The sequence below is a fragment of the Rutidosis leptorrhynchoides genome, chromosome 5 (genome assembly GCF_046630445.1).
Source record: "Rutidosis leptorrhynchoides isolate AG116_Rl617_1_P2 chromosome 5, CSIRO_AGI_Rlap_v1, whole genome shotgun sequence".
In the NCBI taxonomy this organism is placed as follows: Eukaryota; Viridiplantae; Streptophyta; class Magnoliopsida; order Asterales; family Asteraceae; genus Rutidosis; species Rutidosis leptorrhynchoides.
This window is the reverse complement of record NC_092337.1, coordinates 52,595,532-52,620,152: the sequence shown is the minus strand read 5'-3', so window position 1 is coordinate 52,620,152 and position 24,621 is coordinate 52,595,532. Positions and strand designations below refer to the sequence as shown.

Sequence of the window (24,621 nt, the reverse complement as noted above, 5' to 3'; positions counted from 1 at the left end):
GAAAATTTTAGACATTTGGGCTTTCAGGAATTAAAGCTTTTAAGTTTGTAGATGTCATACCCCGTCCTAATCTATCTGGACGAAGTCACCAACATCTGGTCCCATTGAGATGATCGACTCCAAATAATATCTTTAAAATGAGCAAATGCACAGCGGAAGATTTTTTTCATATATGAGAATAAACATGCTTTAAAGTGTCAACTAAAAGGTTGGTGAGTTCATAAGTTTATCATAAAACAATAATATTCATCATTTTGATAGACCACAAGATTTAAATGCTGCATGGTACAAATGGACCTGAATCCTATACCCACCTGTAATGTACATGCGATATCTTTTAAATACAGTACACCTTTCTCGTGTACGAAATCATCTTTCATAAATCTTAGTAACCGTACACATATCTCGTGCACAAAAATAACATACACATAACCTGTGTATAAAATCATTCTCTCGATACATAACATTCACTTTTCATTACTTTCATAGCTTGGCTTGGTAACCGGCCTTAACATATAATGCGCATAATAATATCCCCAAAACAGAACATCTCGTCTGTATAATAATCATATAAACTTTGAAGTACTAAACACCACGCCCACTAGCCCTTCCGTCTAGTGAACATTCTGGGTGGGGGTGTTAAACACGGTAGCTACCTTTAGGATTCGTGTCAATTAGGCGTGCACTAATTCTCAAAATTAGTGATGTTCCCTAATTCTTAGGTTACCAAGCAATAATAATCAGGGAAAAAATATTCATATCAATTGTGGCAATTATCACGTCCACATAATTCAATGGTGACAATTATCACGTCCACATAATTCATTCGGGGAATGTTTTGCTTGTGTCTATCTCGTCAAACATTTATAAAAGCATTTCATGTATTCGCAGTTCAAAATGTATTTCAAAAGCATTTAATAAAGCAGTTGTAAAAGTAGCGCATTTATTCTCAGTTCCAAAAATGTAAAGAGTAAAAGGGAATAAAATGAACTCACAATACGATATTTTGTAGTAAAATATGCATACGACGATACTGAACAATGCAGGGTTGGTCTTGGATTCACGAACCTATTATTCAACCATGTATATTAATACATGTAATGGTAATCGAACAAATATATATATTATTAGTGATTTTATTTGTTATTTTATATCATGTGTTTTATTAATAACTTAATTAGATATATTTATCTTTATATAGATAATTTACATTTATTACAAAAGTATTAATATGATTAGGTTTTATGTCATAAATATATTTTTATATAGAAAATCTATATTTGATATATTAATAGTACTAATAATAATAATGATAAAATAATACTAATTATGATAAAAATTATGGTAATTCTAATAATAATAATAATAATAATAATGATAATTTTAATATTAATGATAAACATAGTACTAATAATAATAATGTTTGTAATGATAATACTAATAACGTTTAATGATAATTATAATAATTAGGATATAATTTTGTAAATAATAATAAATTATCTAGTAATAGTAATAATAATAATAATAATAATAATAATAATAATAATAATAATAATAATAATAATAATAATAATAATAATAATAATAATAATGCTAATAATACTAATAAAATTTTAGAATACAACCTTTGAAGAAACAAGCTTTTAAAAATAAAATGCCATTACCTAGACTCGAACCCGCGACCTCTCGATTAAACTCAAACGTTCCTGACCACCTGATACGCTATGTTTTTCTGATTTAACCCCGGATTTACAACTATATAACCCGTTTCCCTAACATTTCATCTTGTCATCAACCATCAAAATACCAAATCACCATCATCATCTATCTCGCGTTAGTAGCAGTCACAAAGTGGGTATTGGGCCAACAACACAAATGGCCCAAGTAAAAAAAATATTTATTATCTCAGCTCAACTACATAAACCAACACGCCCTAACTCAAAAAGACTTGGCCCAACAACCAAAGTAATCTTCGGCCCAACAAATAGTTCGATCCAATAACAGTTAATAATAACAATCGATGATATTGTAGGGTTCTATTTTTGTGTGAACGGTTCCAATTAACAGAAAAATAGAAACAACTCATGATCGTGTCTGCAACAGGAAGAATTCGAGCAGTAGCAGTTTATGGTTTATCGAGTCATCACGTATCATTATCGTTATTTCATCATTGCATTCATCATCTTCCATCATAACAGCAATCATCATCATTCTCGTCTTACTGTTACTGTAGCATCGATAATTTTTGAATGAAGACAGAAAAGTATAGCAGCTGTAACTGTTTAACAAAAAGGGTTTTTGGCTTGGTTATGAACAGAAACATAACGATAGTAGTAACAACAGGAAACAAAAATCGTTGGTTTAGTGGATCAAGTTTAATGGTTGTGTTCGAACAATGGAAAACCCAAATAGGTTTCGGTTCATCAAAACAGAAAGTAACAATAATAACTGATTGAGTCTTGATGGTATTGCTCGACTAGGAAAGAAAGAAAAAGGAAAAGAAGAAGAAAAAAAAATGTACTGCTCATTGTCTTCTCAAACGGGTTTGGGTCTCGGTGACATAACATGAATACAAATCAGCGTAATTTAATAAGTATAGCAGCAACAATATTGATTCGGTTTGCAGATTGGGGTTCGGTGGTTGTAAAAAGCAGGAGGTTTAAGTTGGTGATGAATAGAAGTGGTGATCGGGTTAGTCGTTCTTCCAGAGTGATGAAAGATGATGTTTCGTTTGAGAGCAACACTTCCTCGAGCAGCTGGAATAATCTGATGGTAGTATCAAACAAATGGGTTGTGGTGTTCGGTGGTCAGAGGTTGAAGGTGGTGGCTCGTGGTGATGGTTTACGGTGATGGTGGTAGTCGACGGTGACCGTAGGTGATGATTCAAGGTTGAAGATGGTGGCCGGGACAAGAAAGGGGAAAGTGATGATGGTTGGTGTCCCTGGTTCTCACCATCTATCTCTATGTATATATAAGTAATATATATGTATATATTATAATACTAATAATAAAGTAATAATATCTATAGTACTTGAAATTGAAAGGTGTTGCAAATTAGAAACAGTAAAGCCAAATTAGAAACAGTAATGCAGCCATTGATTTGGCTGATTCTACCGACAGTTTATCCCGGAAAATTATATCGTGCCTAATGCTAAACAGTTAACGTATAAAAGTGTTCCTAAAAATCACAAATTTTTAGATTAAATATATTTAATTATTTCACTCATTAACTGTTTGAAACCTGATCAAAAAGGTTCGATAATTATTTAATTTCTGTTCCAATTTATATGTACGGAGTACAAAAACTTCGATTGAGAAGGTAAAATTTTTTTTATCAAAACTATTATCTTTTTAATCAAATTTTGTAACAACTTTTATTTTAAAACTTCATATATATATATATATATATATATATATATATATATATATATATATATATATATATATATATATATATATATATATATATTAGACCTATTTTAAAAAAATAATTAAACGTCAATCTAAAATTACAGACATTTACCATTTAAGCTCAAAATTAATTATATTTAATATACACTATGTATATATATATAAACAGTTTTAAATAACAAAATTTACTACGTAAATAAATATAAATTAAATAATTAAATTAAATATAACAATATATATATATATATATATACAAGAAATATACATATAAAATAATAGTTTTTATTACAATGTGTTTTATTGTACATATTTATTTATATCAATAAATGTATATAATAGTTTATTAATGTTCATATTATTATATATATAATATATATATATATATATATATATATATATATATATATATATATATATATATATATATATATATATATATATATATATATATATATATATATATATATATATTTACATATATTTATATATACACATATTTATATATATCCACATATTTACAAGCAATGGTTTGTGAATCGTCGAAACTGGTCGAAGGTAATTGAATACATGAACATAGTTTCAAAATTTTCGAGACTCAACATTATAGACTTTGCTTATCGTGTTGAAATCATATGAAGATTAAGTTTAAATTTGATCGGAAATTACCGGGTCATCATAGTACCTACCCGTTAAAGAAATTTCGTCCTGAAATTTGATTGGGATGGTCATGACTGACAATAAGTATGTTTTCATCACTCATATGAACTGATAAATAGAGTTTTATTACCATTGAGTAATAAGGATAAAATAATTTGATTATTCGAAGAGTACGAACGAAGCTATCACAAAAGAGTGAAATGAGTAAACACAAGTTCGTCTTAACCGGTGACGTAATCATGGTTGATTTCCTGAATTCAAGGGAAAAGATAGAACTATCAAGATAATATGTTCTTGATATGTTTAGAGATTAGATAGAATGTAAGAGTCGTGTAACATGGCACATGATGACGTTATGATCTGTGAATCATCACGTTCCATTAGAAACTCAGCATGACTTACTGTAATATAATCACGTTGATCAAGTGTCATTATATTATACTAACTCATGCTTCAGTTCCCAACACTACTTCAAAAACATTCATATTTTTAAATTTAAAATTTTCAGAAATTAGAAACTAAAACAGTTTCCTTTCTGATGTAATATAGATAGCACGAAGAGATGAATAATTTCGAACAAGAATATTTATGAAAATATCCTCAGAAATATCGAAGATATTTATGATGATATTTTGGAATTTCTTAGATCGAAGGTTGATGAAGAAAGATTTTTTTCACAAGATTTAACATGAGTATGGAGCAAGATATTTTCTAAAGATTTCATCGGATACAGAATCATCTGGATTCTTTAAATATAGGGTTTGGTTCTTGTATTTGTCCTCGGTCTTCTTCATAGTTTCGCATAATCTGCTTTTCGGTATTAAATTTTCTATTGAGCATTTCCAACACTCCATTCTTTTGACGGTTAAAGTCGTTTATAGTTTTTGTTGCTTCCTTGAAAAAGTTCAGAGTATTGATTCGTAGAATGGGTGTTTTTCAGAATTTTAGAATGGAAGATCATATAAGAGATAAATGATATACATATAACTGTTGATGTAGACATGCTGTGAGTTTTCAAAATACTGATTGCTAGTTCTCGGTATTTGGTATGGCAATTCTCTTTATAAGATGTGGATAGGGTTTCAATGAACATATATAATGGTTCTTCAGAGAGACTTAAGCCAATGAATAATGAAGTTGCTGGTAAGTTTACTGCTAATGTGGTGGAATATAAACGGTTCTCCAGTAACGATGATGAAAAGGTAATCTTTATAATAAGGTTTATTCGAATGGAAGTCGAAGTTGATTTGCTGAAGCTGTGACAAAATTGGTTAATTTGAAAAAGAGTTGCAATGTTATTTTCGGTAATAACAATGCCAAAGGAGCTAGCACATACACGTGTTAAACGTTTACTCATGTTCTGAATGTTTTCAGGTGCATAACTATATGCATCAATCTCTTCTTCCGTAGATGAAGTGTGGTTGGTTCATCCTATCGATTGAAGTGTTTTCAAGAATTATGAAAGGTTTGAATCGCATATTGTAATCGTCAAGATACAAGTGAGGTTTGAGATGAAATCAAGTGGCGAACTTGAAGAGATGTTTAGTTTCATATGTTATAATCAATATTTTAATTCATTTTAATTGTCCAATGTTATTAGTCCACAGTCGATAGTCCACAGTAACAGTCCAATAATTCATATATAGTTTAATATATAATATTCGAATTAATTAATACGTATCGTGACCCGTGTACAGATCTCAGACTCGATCACAACTCAAACTATATATATTATTATAGAATCAACCTCAACCCTGTATAGCTAACTCCAGCATTACTGCATATAGAGTGTCTATGGTTATTCCAAATAATATATATATATATATATATATATATATATATATATATATATATATATATATATATATATATATATATATATATATATATATATATATATATATATATATATATATATATGCGTCGATATGATATGTCAAAACCTTGTATACGTGTCCCGATATTTAAAGTGCGTAAAATAAATAACAGAAATTAAATGACGATAAATAAAATTGCGAGAATATAAATTGCGATAATTAAATTGCGATAAATAAAATGTAATCAGTTAGCTAGGAACAATTAGCTAGGAACAGTTAGCGTGGATTCTTAACAAAAATTTTCTCATAGTTAATTTGTTTGTTTCTAACAAATTTTATTTTGTCCTGTGTTTTCTTCATTATGCCACTTGTTGGATTCTGATAGGTCAAAATTCAAATATGAAATTGAATAAAAATGGTTATTCTTCGGTGAACAGATACGTATATCTGTGGATGTAAATAGGATAGTAAATGATTGTTGAATTAGATTGGAAGAATGTACAGTGTAACTTATTAATGTGAAATCTAAATATTCCTCGGGCATTACCTACCCGTTAAAATATTTTCACCATTAACAGTTTGTACAAAGAATTACAATCTTTATGAAAATATACTTACATATATATTTTCTTCAGATGTAATTGTGGTTTAATGAGTTAATATGATATTAAACTCATCTAATTTACGATTAGAACTAGAGTACATAATCTCTAAAACATTAGAGATTACATAATCGTCATGTAGAACGAAGATAGATGATGTAGAACGATATGTAGAACGATGATTATCAATGTAGAACAAGATGTAAAACGAAAGTTATCGATGTCGAACGATATGTAGAATGAAGATTATGATCGAGGTATAGATTGTGATTTTGAGGCATGTGATGTTGAGGCTACTGGTGTTGTTGATTCTGGTGGTACTATTGATGCCGGTGATGTTGCTGGTGCTTGCAAATTTTGCACCACATTCTCCAATGCCACGACTTGAACGCGAAGCTCGTTGACTTTTTCGATTACTCCGGGATGATTGGAGGTTGGAACAAGCGGATGTATAAGGTTTTGAATTTGAGATAATATATAATCATGGCGAGATATTCGGGAAATGAGGGTGAAAATGGTGTTTCAGATTGTTTCGCCGGTGAGTGATATAGGTTCATTGCCAAGAGGGGAATGTGGTGGATGAAAGGGATCACCTTCTTCTTGTCTCCAATGATTGAGTAGACTACGAACCCATCAGATGAATTGAGGATGGATGATTGGTTGATTCATTCTGGTGACGCTACTTTCGGAGTTGGAGTGGGACTCCATATCGGAATCCGAGGGACTTGAACTAGTTGTGAGTTCCATTTCGTACGATTGAATAAAGGATTTTTTTCTTTTCCGAAATGAAATGATTTCCGGCTATCGGATGGTATTCTAATTACATAGAATATCTATATATATAGAACAAAAGATTTCGTAGATTACGGAGGAATTTACGGAATATGTCAGGCAAAGTTTACAGTAACAGATACGCTAAGATATGAATTAGCAGATATGCTAAGATATGAATTTTGTCTATATATTATTCATGCAATCATTGCAGTATGACGTGTCTAGACTAAGAATGATAAGCAGGTAATTTTCGACAAGAAATGATAAGCAAAACTTTTGACATGCAGACCAGGTTCAAGTCCAGACTTATTAATATATCCTAACAACTACTAGGTCGAAGTCCAGACTTACTAATGCATCTAAACAACTTATCAGTTAGACACACTAATGTAGACCTGGTTCGCTAAGACCACCGCTCTGATACCACATGTCATACCCCGTCCTAATCCATCTGGACGAAGTCACCAACATCTGGTCCCATTGCGATGATCGACTCCAAATAATGTCTTTAAAATGAGTAAATGCACAGCGAAAGATTTCTTTCATATCTGAGAATAAACATGCTTTAAAGTGTCAACCAAAAGGTTGGTGAGTTCATAAGTTTATCATAAAATAATAAAATTCATCATTTTGATTGACCACACGATTTAAATACTGCATGGTACAAATGGGCCCGAATCCTATACCCACCTGTAATGTACATGCGATATCTTTTAAATACAGTACACCTTTCTCGTGTACAAAATCATCTTTCATAAATCTTAGTAACCGTACACATATCTCGTGCACAAAAATAACATACACATAACCTGTGTATAAAATCATTCTCTCGATACATAACATTCACTTTTCATTGCTTTCATAGCTTGGCTTGGTAACCGACCTTAACATATAATGCGCATAATAATATCCCCAAAACAGAACATCTCGTCTGTATAATAATCATATAAACTTTGAAGTACTAAACACCACGCCCACTAGCCCTTCCGTCTAGTGAACATTCTGGGTGGGGGTGTTAAACCCGGTAGCTACCTTTAGGATTTGCTTCAATTAGGCGTGCACTAATTCTCAAAATTAGTGAGGTTCTCTAATTCTTAGGTTACCAAGCAATAATAATCAGGGAAAAAATATTCATATCAATTGTGGCAATTATCACGTCCACATAATTCAATGGTGGCAATTATCACGTCCACATAATTCATTCGAGGAATGTTTTGCTTGTGTCTATCTCGTCAAACATTTATAAAAGCATTTCATGTATTCGCAGTTCAAAATGTATTTCAAAAGCATTTAATAAAGTAGTTGTAAAAGTAGTGCATTTATTCTCAGTTCCAAAAATGTAAAGAGTAAAAGGGAATAAAATGAACTCACAATACGATATTTTGTAGTAAAAATATGCATACGACGATACTGAACAATGCAGGGTTGGTCTTAGATTCACGAACCTATTATTCAACCATGTATATTAATACATGTAATGGTAATTGAACAAATATATATATTATTAGTGATTTTATTTGTTATTTTATATCATGTGTTTTATTAATAACTTAATTAGATATATTTATCTTTATAAAGATAATTAACATTTATTACAAAAGTATTAATATGATTAGGTTTTATGTCATAAATATATTTTTATATAGAAAATCTATATTTGATATATTAATAGTACTAATAATAATAATGATAAAATAATACTAATTATGATAAAAATTATGGTAATTCTAATAATAATAATAATGATAATTTTAATATTAATTATAATAATAATATTAATGATAATACTAATAACGTTTAATGATAATTATAATAATTAGGATATAATTTTGTTAATAATAATAAATTATCTAGTAATAATAATAATAATAATAATAATAATAATAATAATAATAATAATAATAATAATGCTAATAATACTAATAAAATTTTAGAATACAACCTTTGAAGAAACAAGCTTTTAAAAATAAAATGCCATTGCCTAGACTCGAACCCGCGACGTCTCGATTAAACTCAAACGTTCCTGACCACCTGATCCGCTATGTTTTTCTGATTTAACCCCGGATTTACAACTACATAACCCGTTTCCCTAATATTTCATCTTGTCATCAACCATCAAAATACCAAATCACCATCATCATCTATCTCGCGTTAGTAGCAGTCACAAAGTAGGTATCGGGCCAACAACACAAACGGCCCAAGTAAAAAAATATTTATTATCTCGGCCCAACTACATAAACCAACATGCCCCAACTCAAAAAGACTTGGCCCAACAACCAAAGTAATCTTTGGCCCAACAAATAGTTTGATCCAATAACAGTTAATAATAACAATCGATGATATTGTAGGGTTCTGTTTTTGTGTGAACAGTTCCAATTAACAGAAAAATAGAAACAACTCACGATCGTGTCTGCAACAGGAAGAATTCGAGCAGTAGCAGTTTATGGTTTATCGAGTCATCACGTATCATTATCGTTATTTCATCGTTGCATTCATCATCTTCCATCATAACAGCAATCATCATCATTCTCGTCTTACTGTTACTGTAGCATCAATAATTTTTGAAAGAAAACAGAAAAGTATAGCAGCTGTAACTGTTTAACAAAAAGGGTTTTTGGCTTGGTTATGAACAGAAACGTAACGATAGTAGTAACAACAGGGAACAAAAATCGTTGGTTTAGTGGATCAAGTTTAATGGTTGTGTTCGAACAATGGAAAACCCAAATAGGTTTCAGTTCATCAAAACAGAAAGTAACAATAATAACTGATTGAGTCTTGATGGTATTGCTCGACTGGGAAAGAAAGAAAAAGGAAAAGAAGAAGAAAAAAAATGTACTGCTCATCGTCTTCTCAAAAGGGTTTGGGTCTCGGTGACATAACAGGAATACAAATCAGCATAATTTAATAAGTATAGCAGCAACAATATTGATTCGGTTTGCAGGTTGAGGTTCGGTGGTTGTAAAAAGCAGGAGGTTTAAGTTGGTAATGAATAGAAGTGGTGATCGGGTTAGTCGTTCTTCCAGAGTGATGAAAGATGATGTTTCGTTTGAGAGCAACACTTCCTCAAGCAGCTGGAATAATCCAATGGTAGTATCAAACAAGTGGGTTGTGGTGTTCAGTGGTCAGAGGTTGAAGGTGGTAGCTCGTGGTGATGGTTCACGATGATGGTGGTAGTCGACGGTGACCGTAGGTGATGATTCAAGGTTGAAGATGGTGGCCAGGGCAAGAAAGGGGAAGGAGATGATGGTTGGTGTCCCTGGTTCTCACCATCTATCTCTATGTATATATAAGTAATATATATGTATATATTATAATACTAATAATAAAGTAATAATATCTATAGTACTTGAAATTGAAAGGTGTTGCAAATTAGAAACAGTAAAGCCAAATTAGAAACAGTAATGCAGCCATTGATTTGGCTGATTCTACCGACAGTTTATCCCGGAAGATTATATCGTGCCCAATGCTAAACAGTTAACGTATAAAAGTGTTCCTAAAAATTCCAAATTTTTAGATTAAATATATTTAATTATTTCACTCATTAACTGTTTGAAACCTGATAAAAAAAGTTCGATAATTATTTAATTTATGTTCCAATTTATTTGTACGGAGTACAAAAACTTCGATTGAGAAGGTAAATTTTTTTATATCAAAACTATTATCTTTTTAATCAAATTTTGTAACAACTTTTATTTTAAAACTTCATATATATATATATATATATATTAGACCTATTTTAAAAAAATAATTAAACGTCAACCGAAATTACAGACATTTACCATTTAAGCTCAAAATTAATTATATTTAATATACACTATGTATATATATATATATATATAAACAGTTTTAAATAACAAAATTTACACCACAAATAAATATATATTAAATAATTAAATTAAATATAACAATATATATATATATATATATATATATATATATATATATATATATACACACACACACAAGAAATATATATATAAAATAATAGTTTTTATTACAGTGTGTTTTATTGTACATATTTATTTATAACAATAAATGTATATAATAGTTTATTAATGTTCTTGTTATTATATATATATATATATATATATATATATATATATATATATATATACATATATTTATATATACACATATTTATATATATCCACATATTTACAAGCAATGGTTCGTGAATCGTCGAAACTGGTCGAAGGTAATTGAATACATGAACATAGTTTCAAAATTTTCGAGACTCAACATTATAGACTTTGCTTTTCGTGTCGAAATCATATGAAAATTAAGTTTAAATTTGATCGAAAATTTCCGGGTCATCACAGTAGAGTTCTAGTCCCATTATTTATTGACTTTTTAATGGGCGTTAAGTTGTTACATTACGTTGGACTTAAATATATTTGTTTTTTTTCTTTTTACCTTTTTTATTCCCGTATTATTATGATGAAATAATAAAAAATAAAATACATTATTATTATTATTATTATTATTATTATTATTATTATTATTATTATTACTACTACTACTACTACTACTACTACTACTACTACTACTACTACTACTACTACTACTACTACTACTACTAATCTATCTATATCTATATAAACACCATATTTTCAATATAAACATTTATATAAATACAATATATTTTAAAATTAAGTCATTATTTACATAGGTATAAATGTGCATTTTGTAGTTATTTATATATAGTATTTTCAATAAAAACATTTATATAAATACATAAATACAATATATTTTAAAATTAAGTCATAATTTAAATAGGTATAAATGTGCATATTTATAATCTTATGAGTCACTTTTTAGTTAGATATAGATTGATTTTATAAATATAATTTATTTATTAATAAAAATGTCCCTAAAATGTAAAACAATATGTCCATATCAATCATTATTATCATTTAATTAACGAAACATTTTATTCTATTCAATCTAATGTAACATTATATTATATATATTATATTATATTATTGTTTTTAGGCCTAATAGAGTAATAGGTAGTAGACCATTTACAGGTAAAGAATCTAAACTAGTGAAATAATCCGTGAAATCAAGAGTTTATTTTAATGAAATAGTTTAATAATATGTTTTAGGTATTAAGTGAACGTAAATATTAAAGTCATTTAGTTTAATGACCCGTGGAACCACAGATTCCGACTAAGAAACTTGTCATTGTCTTTACAAACATATTGATACACTTAACTTGATCAGAATAAATGAACTACATTTATTCTCCCACGACCTTCTTTCAATTTTCATCACAATTGCTATTTTCCTTGTTATAAAATTCTACATTACAACATTTTATTGAGACGTGTATTTTGTATACATATGTAACGTAATTAATCCCGTAAAAAAAATCATAGTTGAATAATAATAATATAATAATAATAAATTTTGCTCTAAAATTGAGTATTTATTATTTTAATAATAATTATTAATAATAACACATGTCTCTTTATATTTTTAATAAAAAAAATTAAAATTACAATTATTATATAAAGGTGGTATAATATGTTTCAAAGTTTGTACATGTGTTAATGGGGTCTTTTGTAAAAGATTGTATAATTTTTTTAAAGTTTGTACATATGATCATATGGATGTTTAATCATAGGTTGTACATATTACTTCAAATATTGTACATATGGTCATGTATGTGTTTTACCATAAAGTTGTACATAATGCTCAAATATTGCACACATAGTCATGAGGGTGTTTTATCATAATGTTATACATAATGCTTCATATTTTATACAATGAACATGTTAATATTTTTATTAAATATAATTAATTATTTTAATGAAATCATCATGAGGGGCTTATAAATTTTTTCTTTATTTTTAAATTTTTTTAAGGATGGATAATCCTTATTTACTATAGATACACGACAATATGCGTAGATTATCCAAGTTCTATCTATAAGGGTAATTAAAGATATTAATGAAACCAACCTTTTTTCTCAACGTGCAGCTCTTATTTGTCTCTCTTTGACTTAAATTTTATTTCAGATCCTATAGATAATGTAAATGTTTGAAATTGATAAGCTTCTAAATAAATGATATATAAATTTGTGAGTAGGTGAAAGCAACAATGACATGACTAACATTTTTCTTGTCATTGGTTTTGTTTTCTTTCTTTTGTGTTCCTTCACTTGATTGCTTGTCAACCACGGTCTTCGTGTTTTTCATCTGTCTTCCTCCATTTGATTTTTTAGATTGTAGGTATTTTATGTTTTTATAGAATGTATTCAAAATTTGAAGAATGTAAGTGTAGCGTTATTTTAGGTTAATAATTATTGTAAGTCGACTAAATCAAAATTTGATTATTATTAAAAAAAAATTATGGTTTATGATATGATATTTAATTATTTTAAAAAGTGATCCGACATTTTGTGTTTAAATACTTGACTAATGAATGATATTTTGTTGTGTTTAAGAAATTTTATTTTAAGTATGTTATAAGAGATTTGCTATTCCCACATAATATCAGCTACACTCTGACTTGGCATTTTAGCCACACAAATTATTTAGTTGTTATGATTAAAGAAAAGAAAAGAATAAGATATGATGCAGAAGAAAATCACGTTCGTTATAAAATAATATGGAATAATTATTTAGTTATTATTAAAAGGAAAAAATAATTTACTAAAAAGTAGGATATAAATAATTACTCTTTTTTATTAATTTATTTTAAATTTTAATTAGTGTTTATGACATCATCTAGATGTCTTCTATTTTTTTTTTCTTTTGACTTATTTTTATAAAGGATAATTGTTTTTTTATGACTTCATAAGATTAGAGATTTAATATTAACTACATATATTATATATTATTGTCAACTACTTTGTATATTTCAAATGCATTATAAACTTGTACGGTGCAACATCACACTTCTCTCTCTTCTTTATTACAGTACGAGTATCTTGTTCACTTCTCTTCTTCTTCATCTTGTTTACCCACCCTTATTTTATACATCCGCCATTTTTTAACATATATTAAAGAAACTTAAATATATATTCATATATACATATAAATGATTATTTTAATGGTGTCACTCAAAAATATACATTATCCACTTGTTTCACTCGTAAAAAAACTAGAAAAAAATTCCACTAGAACGAGTATTTTAGTGGTGTCATGTGCTACCGCTGGAGACACTACAGATCCGCCCCTGCATACACCGTTTGACTTTATAAGTCAAACTTCACTAAATAATCATTGACCAATACTATAACCCAAGTTAGTGTACTTTTATCACATATAAGTATGAATTCAGCAACATCACACCTAACTGAAACCGTTTAATTCAACAAAACCGCGAATTAATATCCTTTTTAACCAACGTCACCTTTTTCACCATCCAATTCAGATTTTAATAGTTCCCGCATGTTTTGTAACAACATAGGAAACAAAACCCTTCCTTAAATTTGATTAAACCAAACTCTAATCATTTTAGGGTTAGTCAATTTCGTTGTTTTCAACTGATTAACTCAAGAATAAAAAAATTACCTTACTTTCTAGTAATGATTCTAGGTCGAATTGCAATTAAATCACACGAATTAAGCTTCAATTTGATTGATCTAGAGTTCTTGGGGTTCTTTAGTACGTGACTAGAAGTGAACATGATGATTGTAGGTGTTTTTAGAAGAATACAGAAGATAATCGTAACCTACATATATTTTTTTCCTGATTATTTGATATTTTCAATTTAACCTTAAAGTTTCAGCTTTTAACGCTCTTAGTCCCTTGAGTTTCAACTATCTTATGCTTAGCAATTTGCTAGATTTCTCATATATAATTTGACACGGACATTAAGATTGGCTAGATAGATAACAATAATAAAGAACTATTATTATTATAATTACCTTGAAAATTTAGGATGTCACATGCAATGAGGTGAGATACGTGTTCATGACGGAGGCGAGGGATTCTTCGGGGGAGGGTGGGAGGTGGTGTTTTGGTTTGGTGGTATGATGGAAGGCAATGATAATGAAAACATCAATTGATGTGTCCTATTTAAGTTGGACTGAATTTCATAAAGGATAAACAATATATGAGATGAGTTTTCTGATATTCCATACACCAAATCAAACGTGCTGATTACAAATTACAAATACACAAAGAAAGAAAAATAACTTAAATTCAGTAATAAACAGGCATAACTTCCAATGTACTTAGAGATCATGAGCATGAGAATGATTGTGAGTGGACATAGGCATGCACATGTAGCGGAGCTTACATACGGTTCAAAATTTCAAGAGGCCCAAAAATATAATTCAATAGTATATTATATAGTCCTTTTGTTTATATAATTTGAAAAATATTGCAATTTTTATGGCATTGTTGAATTTATTCTTATATATGTGAAAAACATTCGTAAATGACCTCCTTCTATTTATTAAAAAAGGTTATTAAAATTAATAGGACGAACCTGACACATAGCATCGTATAGTATTCAAAGTCTCCTTTTATTTAATTGATTGATAAATAAAAGTAAAATCATAATAAAAAATAACTTTTTTATTGCTAGATGATTGATGATGCAAACAAACAAACATATTATAACTTGAGAACTGGGCTACCTTTAATGCTTCTAATGTTAGTTGTGAGCTGACACGACCTAGCCCGATATTCTCGGGACGTGCCGTGATTTATGGGTCCCAACAACATTCATACATCAGTTGGTCAAGTTGATTGACACTCATGATGCAATTATTCATGTCTTTAGCCAGAGTGCGGAAGCGAAACATTAAATACCTGTGAATTCATGCATAAAAAACGGTCAACATAATGTTGGTGAGTTCGTAGATTTTTGTAAAACCGGTAAAATAATTGAACCTCAAGGTTTCACAGTTTAAATCACAGTTTGCAATCAGCTATAAAGGTAGTTTAAAACACTAACACTGATCACAAGTTTGCGAGTTCGTAAATAGCTTGACAGTAACACGAATGACAAGTTTTCAAGTTTATAAACAGTTTCACGCACAAGATTTCAAACTTATAAACTGTTTCATGGACCATAAGATTTCATAGCTTTCAAACAGTTTGGTGGACCACAAGATTTCACAATATAAAATAGTTCATGTCTAAAGATAGTTTTTAAACAGATCAGGATAGTTTAAAAATAGTTTAACATATATTCCATATACAAAAGCTCCCAATATTGAACTTAACCATTGAATATCGCAATATTCGTACCCGAAAATTCTGGTCACTCATAGCCCATCTTCTTTGTGATCTTAACTTTTTTAGATTATTATTGTGCTATTGGTGGATGTATAGGCTTTTGAGTCTTTTATTTTTTATAGGCATTTTGTGATATGTATAGATTTCCTTTTCCTAGTGTAGGAATTTATTGTAATGTGTTTCGGGTGATCACTTCAAAACACCCGCCCTCTTGTATTTTCTTTTTTGGATGAAATAAAATTTTGTCTGGGTACCGTCCCCTTTATCGAAAAAAAGTCCGGACGTGGATGTCAATCTCAAATAGATCTATCCCCATTATTCGCATTTACCATAATCCAATAGTTAACAATATTGGAATCGGTATTTCAATGGACTATAAAAGTTACTTCATAAAATATAGTTTAGTTACTCATGTCCACAACGTACAACATCGATCAAACAATGATTCTCATCCCAAAGCATAAAACATTTAAGAAGGGGGCTATGAAACTCACAATGAAATAGTCATGTATTCTCACCCAAATAATAGACATGTATTCTCACCCAAAATAGTTATAAAACGAGTAAAAAGGGGGCTATGAAGCTCATAATGAAATAGTCAAGTGTTCGTGTTGTCGCTCGCGGTGTCGTAGCCAATAGATGAAATCTGAGACAATGTACCTAAGTCAATTAGTTTAGATCGGAGACTATATCATACTAACAATAGTAATAACTTGGGTTATAATCTGATTATAATAGTTTTACATGTGCGGTTCGGGTTTCGGTTTCATACAAAACTTAGTTTCGAACCCACCCTTGTAGTCCAGTAGTTCACCTCTTTGCACTTGTGCATTGAGATGAGGGTGGGGAGGTCTCAAGTTCGAGTCTCTCCCCTTAAAAATATTCGTGGAATTTATTTAATGAAAGCCGAATTGCCCCGGGGAAAGTTTTACCGACCCGTATTCAGGACCTATGTCCGACCGCCTGCCCCTCGGGATGGTATAAGGTTCGGATTCCTGTAATGCGGTTCAGGTTTCCTGCCCGAAAGCGCGTGCGTGCATGGCAAATGAGAGTATTCGATGCCAACAGCTTGCCTCTCAAAAAAAAAAAAAAAAAAAAAAAAAAAAAAAAAAAAAAAAAAAAAACTTAGTTTCAAGCTTTAAGTTTTTAAGAATTTATGTTTCGGACCATTAACTGAGAGTATATCTTACTAAGTTATCATTCAAATCTGATGATTCCACCTCTCAAAGTTAGGTTTTTGAGTCCTCTAAACAACTATATAGGCTTGGTTTCCGAATCCTAAGTTTAAGTTAGTTAAAATGACCATTTCTTACAGGTGTGCAAAACAGTCCACTTTTACCACTCTAGGCTTCTATACATGTTTAAAAATTGTTATACTTCTTTGATTTATTTAAAAAAATTTCAGAGGGTTTAAGACACATATAAAAACATGTGGTAAGAAGGAAAACACTCCTGGTATTGGTTATCATTGTTTTTATGTGTGGTGTTCTCAGGTGTTAAACTACAACAAAAAAACTTAGTCAACTTTCATGGACTATATCCCACTCATTATTTCATGGATGTTAGTGATTCAAATTGCTGAATTCTCCTTTATATGTATTATTTTCAAAACACAAACATAAATTTCCAGATCCAACTTTGTTTTAAACTTATACCTTAACTTTTGAACAAGGGTCAGATTTGTTTAAAATCCAGACATGCAATGACTAAATAAAAAAAATAAAAATACCTTTTTTTCCAGAAAATTATAAAATTTTTACTGGAAGTCATATACATATATGTAAATGAACATGTGATAAAAAATTTAGCTCTAAAAATAAAGTCTAACATGGTTTTAAATCGTGTTTTCAAATTAGTTTTTACAAACTGTTTTAGGTCAAGTGTTGTTAAGTTTTAACCATTTTTACATGTATTCAAGTTACCAAATCTTTATGTTTACTTAGTTTTATGTCATATATATATATATATATATATATATATATATATATATATATATATATATATATATATATATATATATATATATATATATATATATATATATATATATATAGGGGCACGATCCATGGATAAGCTTAAAAGGAGTACAAACGTGATAAGCAAAATAAAATTTTTTTTTTTTTAAATTTTTTTTTACATTCATAAATCTGCATTAAAATGCACCTCTAATCAATTTTTTTCATAAAAAAAAAAACGTTCAAAATCTTTCAAAAATCGATGATGAATGGTAAAATTAACCATTCATCGGGTTAATTTATCATTCATCTTGTTTACGATGAATGATAAAATTAATCAATGCTAAAAAAAACAGATGAATGGTTAAATTAACCATTCATCTGTTTTTTTTATCATTCATCATAAACAGATGAATGGTTAAATTAACCATTCATCTGCTTTTTTTTAACATTGATTAATTTTATCATTCATCGCGAACAAAAATGAATGATAATTAACCAGATGAATGGTTAATTTTACCATTCATCATCAATTTTTACCATTCATCATCGATGTTTACCATTCATCATCGATTTTCGAACGATTTTGTTAAAAAACTTTTTAAAATTTTTTCGTTTTCTTCTATTTGCATATTAAAGGATCGTTTTTTTTTTTAAAAAAAATTTGAAATTTTACTTATCCAGTTTGTACCCCATTTAGTGCTTATCCATGGATTGGTCCACTATATATATATATATATATATATATATATATATATATATATATATATATATATATATATATGTTCATATGCACAACCATATTTTGTTGGATTAAGAATAGCCTTTGAACAATCCTTGTGTAAAAACACTATGTTCTAGCTTTTTCATCTTTGTGATTCAGTAGATGGCTTGAAAAAGAAGAAAAAAAAATGAAGAAGGAAAAGATGATTGTTGTTATATAGTTGAAGATAGTTTGAAGGTTGATGAAGAAGCCTTGAGGAACACTTAAAGATGGTTGAAGATTGAATGAGAGTTGTTCTTTGAATTTGAGAGAGATTGAGTAAAGGAAGGAAGGAAAAAAGTTGAAAATGAATGTGTATGTAAGAGTTGGAAATTGAACAAGCAAGGAAAACGATAAGAAAATGGGAGACCAAATTGCATGTATATGCATATGTGATGATCACTTTTGCATGTACTTATCTATGTATGCATGTACATTTATACATTTATTCTACATGCATTACTATTATGTATTTATACTATATGTATTTTAGTATGTACAAGAATGTATGTAATAAGAATTATATTTTATATTAGTTTAATACCTAATTAAACTGTATAATGTATAATTATAAGTATGTAAGTTTATAAACAATTGAGGTTTTTAGTGTATATGTATAGATATAAGGGTGTTTCTAAGGGTTACATACTTACATATATGCTTATACATAAAATCCTTAAGAAAAATCAAGGACTTCAAACAACAATTAGCTTATAATGCGAGAATCCTGTAACTAGATTAGAAAAATCTAGTCGGAAAAATTTGGAGTAGTCACATGAGCTCTTATTGGTTTTAGTTTAGTCGAGCTGATACTTTCGTTGTATCTATGTATGTTGTAGAGTTTTTCATTTTTTAATGACTCTTTTTGTTATAAATACAAGTTTATTGTTTTTCTGAAAAAAGACTTCTAATTCATAAATAAGCCCAACGAGGCCCATTAGTCAAGATGGCGGGCTGGTTTGTTAATAGTGTACTTGGGCCTTGAGATACGATCTACATTATCATCCAAGCTGCTATCATTTGGCTTGACGGCGGCGATGGTAGTGATGTGGACGATAAAGACGGCGGAGGAGTAACCGGAGATTGGCTGCCGGCGAAGCATTTTATAGGTTTTGGTTCAGGGTTTGTAACAACATTGTGACTGAAAACCTAAAAATGAGTTGACCCGATCCGTGTGATAAAGCCGGATCTTGATTGGTGTAAAAGGACTATTTTGTCTAGATGGTAGTTTGGTTTTTGATATATTTTTAAGGGGTAAAGTAGTCTTTTTAAAGTGAAAGAATAAGAGAAGCATATAAGGGAAGTGGATAGAATGAGATATATTCGTGTGTTTGATGATATGGTTGCCATAAAATCAAAAAATCTTCATCTTTCAGTTATACCTCATGCTTTTGTAGGCTAAATATCCAGCAAGGTACAATTTTGAACTTATTTATTGATTTATTCATGTAAAAATGTTAACTTGCCTTTATATTTGTTCAAGAATGGTTGAATTTACTTATATACTCCTATATGATATGATATATGATTTAAGGGAAATGCAGCTATCAATTATGGGTAAAAAGGTTAAAAATTTTATTCTGTTTTGTGTTGTATGGTGCAAAATGCATAACTAATTCAGTATGAATGTAACATTTTTTTATTGACTAACTCTACAAAACTGCATTTCCCCAATATATGTTCTGGAGTATATAAATTAGTAAAACCATGTTTTGGATTTAGGTCTCTTGATTTTAACTATTTATTAAATTAACGATCATGGTTTACTAGTGAGTTGCCTGTTTATAATCTCCATTGAAATCTCAATAATTTTAACTTTGTCATAGTGATTGCAATTAAGCACTGCATAATCGGTGCTGTTGTGTAGGACAAAATCACGAAATGTTGTCGTTGCAACAGTTACCATGTATTCATCGCACTCAGGTTTACATATCTCTCTTCTCCATTTCTTGTATTTGACTTTACGTGAAAAAGTCAACGTCGTTTGATGTAAAAAAAACTCATCTCCAAACATTGATGTAAGTTGACTTTGTGCATCAGCTAGGACTGTGTACTAATGTCCGGTCTCAAAAATGCGTGCCCTTCATCGTTAGAGCAGAGCAAATATCGGCTCCTTCCAGCGACGGAGGATTGTAAGGGCAGGGGGTGCCATGGTCCCCCAAAAAGTTATATCCTTACTAGCGATTTATATAATTTTAAGGACTAAATATGTTAAAGTTTAAACCGTGGCCCCATCAAATTAAAATTTGAATATCTACTGGTTTATTAATCATTTTTTGTTATTGAATGTTAAAATAAATTAATTAGATTATTAAATCACAAACCCTTACCGTCTCGACTTTTCGTTTTCTTCGTATCCTAACTTCCGTGTTCAATCTCTCCTCTTCGTATCCTAACTTCCGTGTTCAATCTCTCCTCTTCGTATCCTAACATTTCTGCGACTCTTAGTTCTGCTTTAGTCCCTAGAAAAGCTTCTGAAATATTAAATATTGACCAAATTTACTCTCTTGTTGAGAAATATTATCCCATGAATTTTACTGAACAAGAAATGATTCTCTTGAGTTATGAATTTGAGTTGTATAATGCTGAGAAGTGAAAGAATCGAAAGCTGAGTCGCATTTCAATTATTTATGGGCTATGTAGGTTCCTTGTAGAAAGTAAAGTGTGAAGCGTATGGTTTGATTGAAAGATTGACGCGACTAATTTTGACACTTCCGGTTTTCACTGCAACAACCGAGAGGGGATTTTCAGCAATGAACATTATTAAGAATCGGCTTCGTAATAAAATGTCAGAAGATTTTCTCTCTTCTAACTTGGTGGTTTATATTGAAAGAGAAATTGCAAAAATGTTTGATTCTGAGTCTGTAATTGATGAGTTTAAGGACCTTAAGGGTCGTCGAGCTGAGTTGTAGTTTTTTCCTATATCAACCATTAATCATCATGTCTTCGTTATTTTGAATTTTATGGATTTTATTTATATATAAGAGATTACATGTTTTGATTGAGTTTTTATGGGCCCCTCATTGTTAGTGTTCAAGCTCCGTCGCTGGCTCCTTCGACCTCTCTTCAAGGTAAACATTTAAATAGATTTTTCAACTTATATGTAGTTTATGCTATTTCAGTATTATAACGTTTCACGGTTTACAGATAAAACCGGGAGACGCCAAATGATGGCGACTGGGATTACAGTTGCTCCTTGGTTCCTATTGTCGTACCAGAAATCAGCGGCATGTGTGTACTTTTACTGTAGATTTATGATTATTTATGATTATGGTTGTTCAAGTAACGTTAATACATAGCGTATGTTTATTCTTGCCTGTTCTTGGAGGTGGTTTTGTCGACCCCTTACTTATAAATGGACTGATACCGGTTATATTTTACCTCCAACTGGTAAAACGGGTCAAACCTGGAGTACCTTAAAAGGAAACAAAATAAGAGGTTTGCTCATTAATTTTATTAAATATACATTTTAATTGCTTCATGCATCACTTTGGAAACTTGGATTCCTCTGTGACAAGGGTCAAAATGGGCGGTTTGGGTAATGGCTGAAAACTGGTTGTTTTTCGGTCAGGTTGGGTTCACCTCCAGATAGTTGCATGTTCATTTTCTATAAACAATTACTGCGTCGAATTTGATTGGTAAAAATATGTTATTACAATGATGAACTTTTGAAATTAGTTATTGTCATAAGCATTAAGAAAACAGTTTTTGGCAACATTCAGGAGACTGTAACTTTCAATCTGTTCAGCTGTTCGAGTAATTTGAACATGTTTCCCTTCTAGGGTATGTCTGGGTGACAAACTTATGGTAGCCAAAGATTTATTTTTATTTTTTTCCATAAGCAAGCTCAAGCTAGTAGCATTGTTTGCGTGACAAAATTTCTAAAGCTCATGAAAAACATAAGAAATAGAAAAATAAGCTAGTTGAACTAGCTTAAAAGATAAGCTCCTAGCTTAAAAAAATAAATTACGTAATTACCCTTAATATATATATATATATATATATATATATATATATATATATCGCATCTTCTATTGTTCTTTTTAGTCAATTTACGACTATAAGCTATAAGCTCCAGTTCCAAAAAACTTGCCAAACACTTGCAAAAAATACGAGTAATAAGCTCTAACTTCCAGCTTCATACATAAGTTCTAGCTACCAACTCCAACTATCTTCGCCAAACACACCCTTAGTTTAATTATGTTACTTGGCCGTTTCGTGATGGGATGCATACATTAGAGTAGTACGGGGTTCGATTACTCGCCATCTTGGGTAACCCGAACAGAGAAAACCTTAGAACTTTTTTGATTTGAGATATTTTTCATATAGTATGTTGCAACTTTGGTAAAACATTGAAGAAAAAGGATATGTTGCAGCTTAACATGTTTTTGCACTGAAATCTTTATCCCTTGTGGTTCAATGTGGTTATTATGAACATTTCTGCATGATATTTACATCTCAGAAATGCAACAAGTACTCTTTTTTTTTTCAAAAGGGGCTATTATTTCCTGACATATAACTTCATCTGATGCTATAATAATGCGCATATCAAATATCAATTTCAGGTTTCTGAAGCTTTAATTAAAAAGGTTCTTGCTCCCCCTTCACAGAAGACGAAACTCCTTACTGCAACAGAGGTTAAATTTGTAATTATATCAGCACTGAGACGGTAAGTGTATGTTGATACAACTGATTGTTTATATCGTTTTTTTTATTTAACAGCATGAGGTCGATGGAATAGTTTATTACACTTTTGAGTTTGTCGCTCAAGCCCCAAACTTCACTCGCCATGCTCTCAGCACAATTGCCATTGGCAACGGTATAAACAATTCTTAATCATTTCTTTCTCTTTGAGGTGGCAAAATTGGTGTGTTTGACAGGTTTGTTTGTGTGTCATAATGGGTAATATTGTATACGGGCCTGACCCAATCCCCAACAATATATTAACCTTTTAAATACGATAACAATATGCTATATTATAACTGTCAAAACAATAATCTTGTTAATCGCTTTAGGAGGTTTTCAACATTTGTAAGCACGTTGGGTAATCTTTGACTCGTCTTACCCAATCAAAACTTACCGTATTGGACAGATGATATACAACCCAAATAGACCCCTTTATATGGATATGGAGCGGGATTGCCGTTTCCGAGACTTTCTTCATTGTCATAATGTCACTTGTTGAGATGAAATACTGCCCAAATTGACCCCTTTGTATGTTGGATCATATTTTTTAAAATCAGGGAAATTCTACACTTGGACTACTGGGGCGAACGAAAGACGATGGGGAAAAATGAAAGACAAATTAAACGTTGTCGCCGATTCCTTTAAATTGTTCAATGTCTAAAGATTTGACTCATTGTTTCAACATTCTAGCTAACTCTGCAGGCTATCCAAATTCCATATATAGTTGAGTATTTTTTTTTTTCTACCAAACAATCATGT

At 30.1% G+C, this 24,621-nt stretch overlaps 1 protein-coding gene and 1 long non-coding RNA gene across 2 annotated transcripts; both read left to right on the top strand.

Moving 5' to 3' along the window:
- The first annotated feature begins 20,512 nt into the window (after nt 1–20,512).
- LOC139846600 (uncharacterized) lies at nt 20,513–21,293 on the top strand. Its single transcript, XR_011759107.1, has 3 exons — nt 20,513–20,590; nt 21,044–21,099; nt 21,217–21,293. It is a non-coding gene; the product is annotated as an uncharacterized lncRNA (long non-coding RNA).
- A 669-nt stretch (nt 21,294–21,962) lies between these two features.
- Nucleotides 21,963–24,621, top strand: LOC139848622 (psbP-like protein 1, chloroplastic). The gene is made up of 6 exons (XM_071838343.1): nt 21,963–22,084; nt 22,207–22,247; nt 22,324–22,403; nt 23,742–23,813; nt 23,899–23,995; nt 24,420–24,621. Exons 1-6 carry the CDS (start codon nt 21,963–21,965, stop codon nt 24,521–24,523), a joined length of 516 nt encoding a protein of 171 aa, XP_071694444.1. The 3' UTR covers nt 24,524–24,621.

Excerpts from the sequence above, each read along its gene's own strand:
- LOC139848622 (XM_071838343.1), top strand. The coding sequence starts at position 21,963 with ATGTCAGAAGATTTTCTCTCTTCTAACTTGGTGGTTTATATTGAAAGA. Across the intron at positions 22,085-22,206 it reads AAGGGTCGTCGAGCTGAGTT|TGTTCAAGCTCCGTCGCTGG; the intron begins GTAGTTTTTTCC and ends CCTCATTGTTAG. Across the intron at positions 23,996-24,419 it reads CACAATTGCCATTGGCAACG|GGAAATTCTACACTTGGACT; the intron begins GTATAAACAATT and ends TTTTAAAATCAG.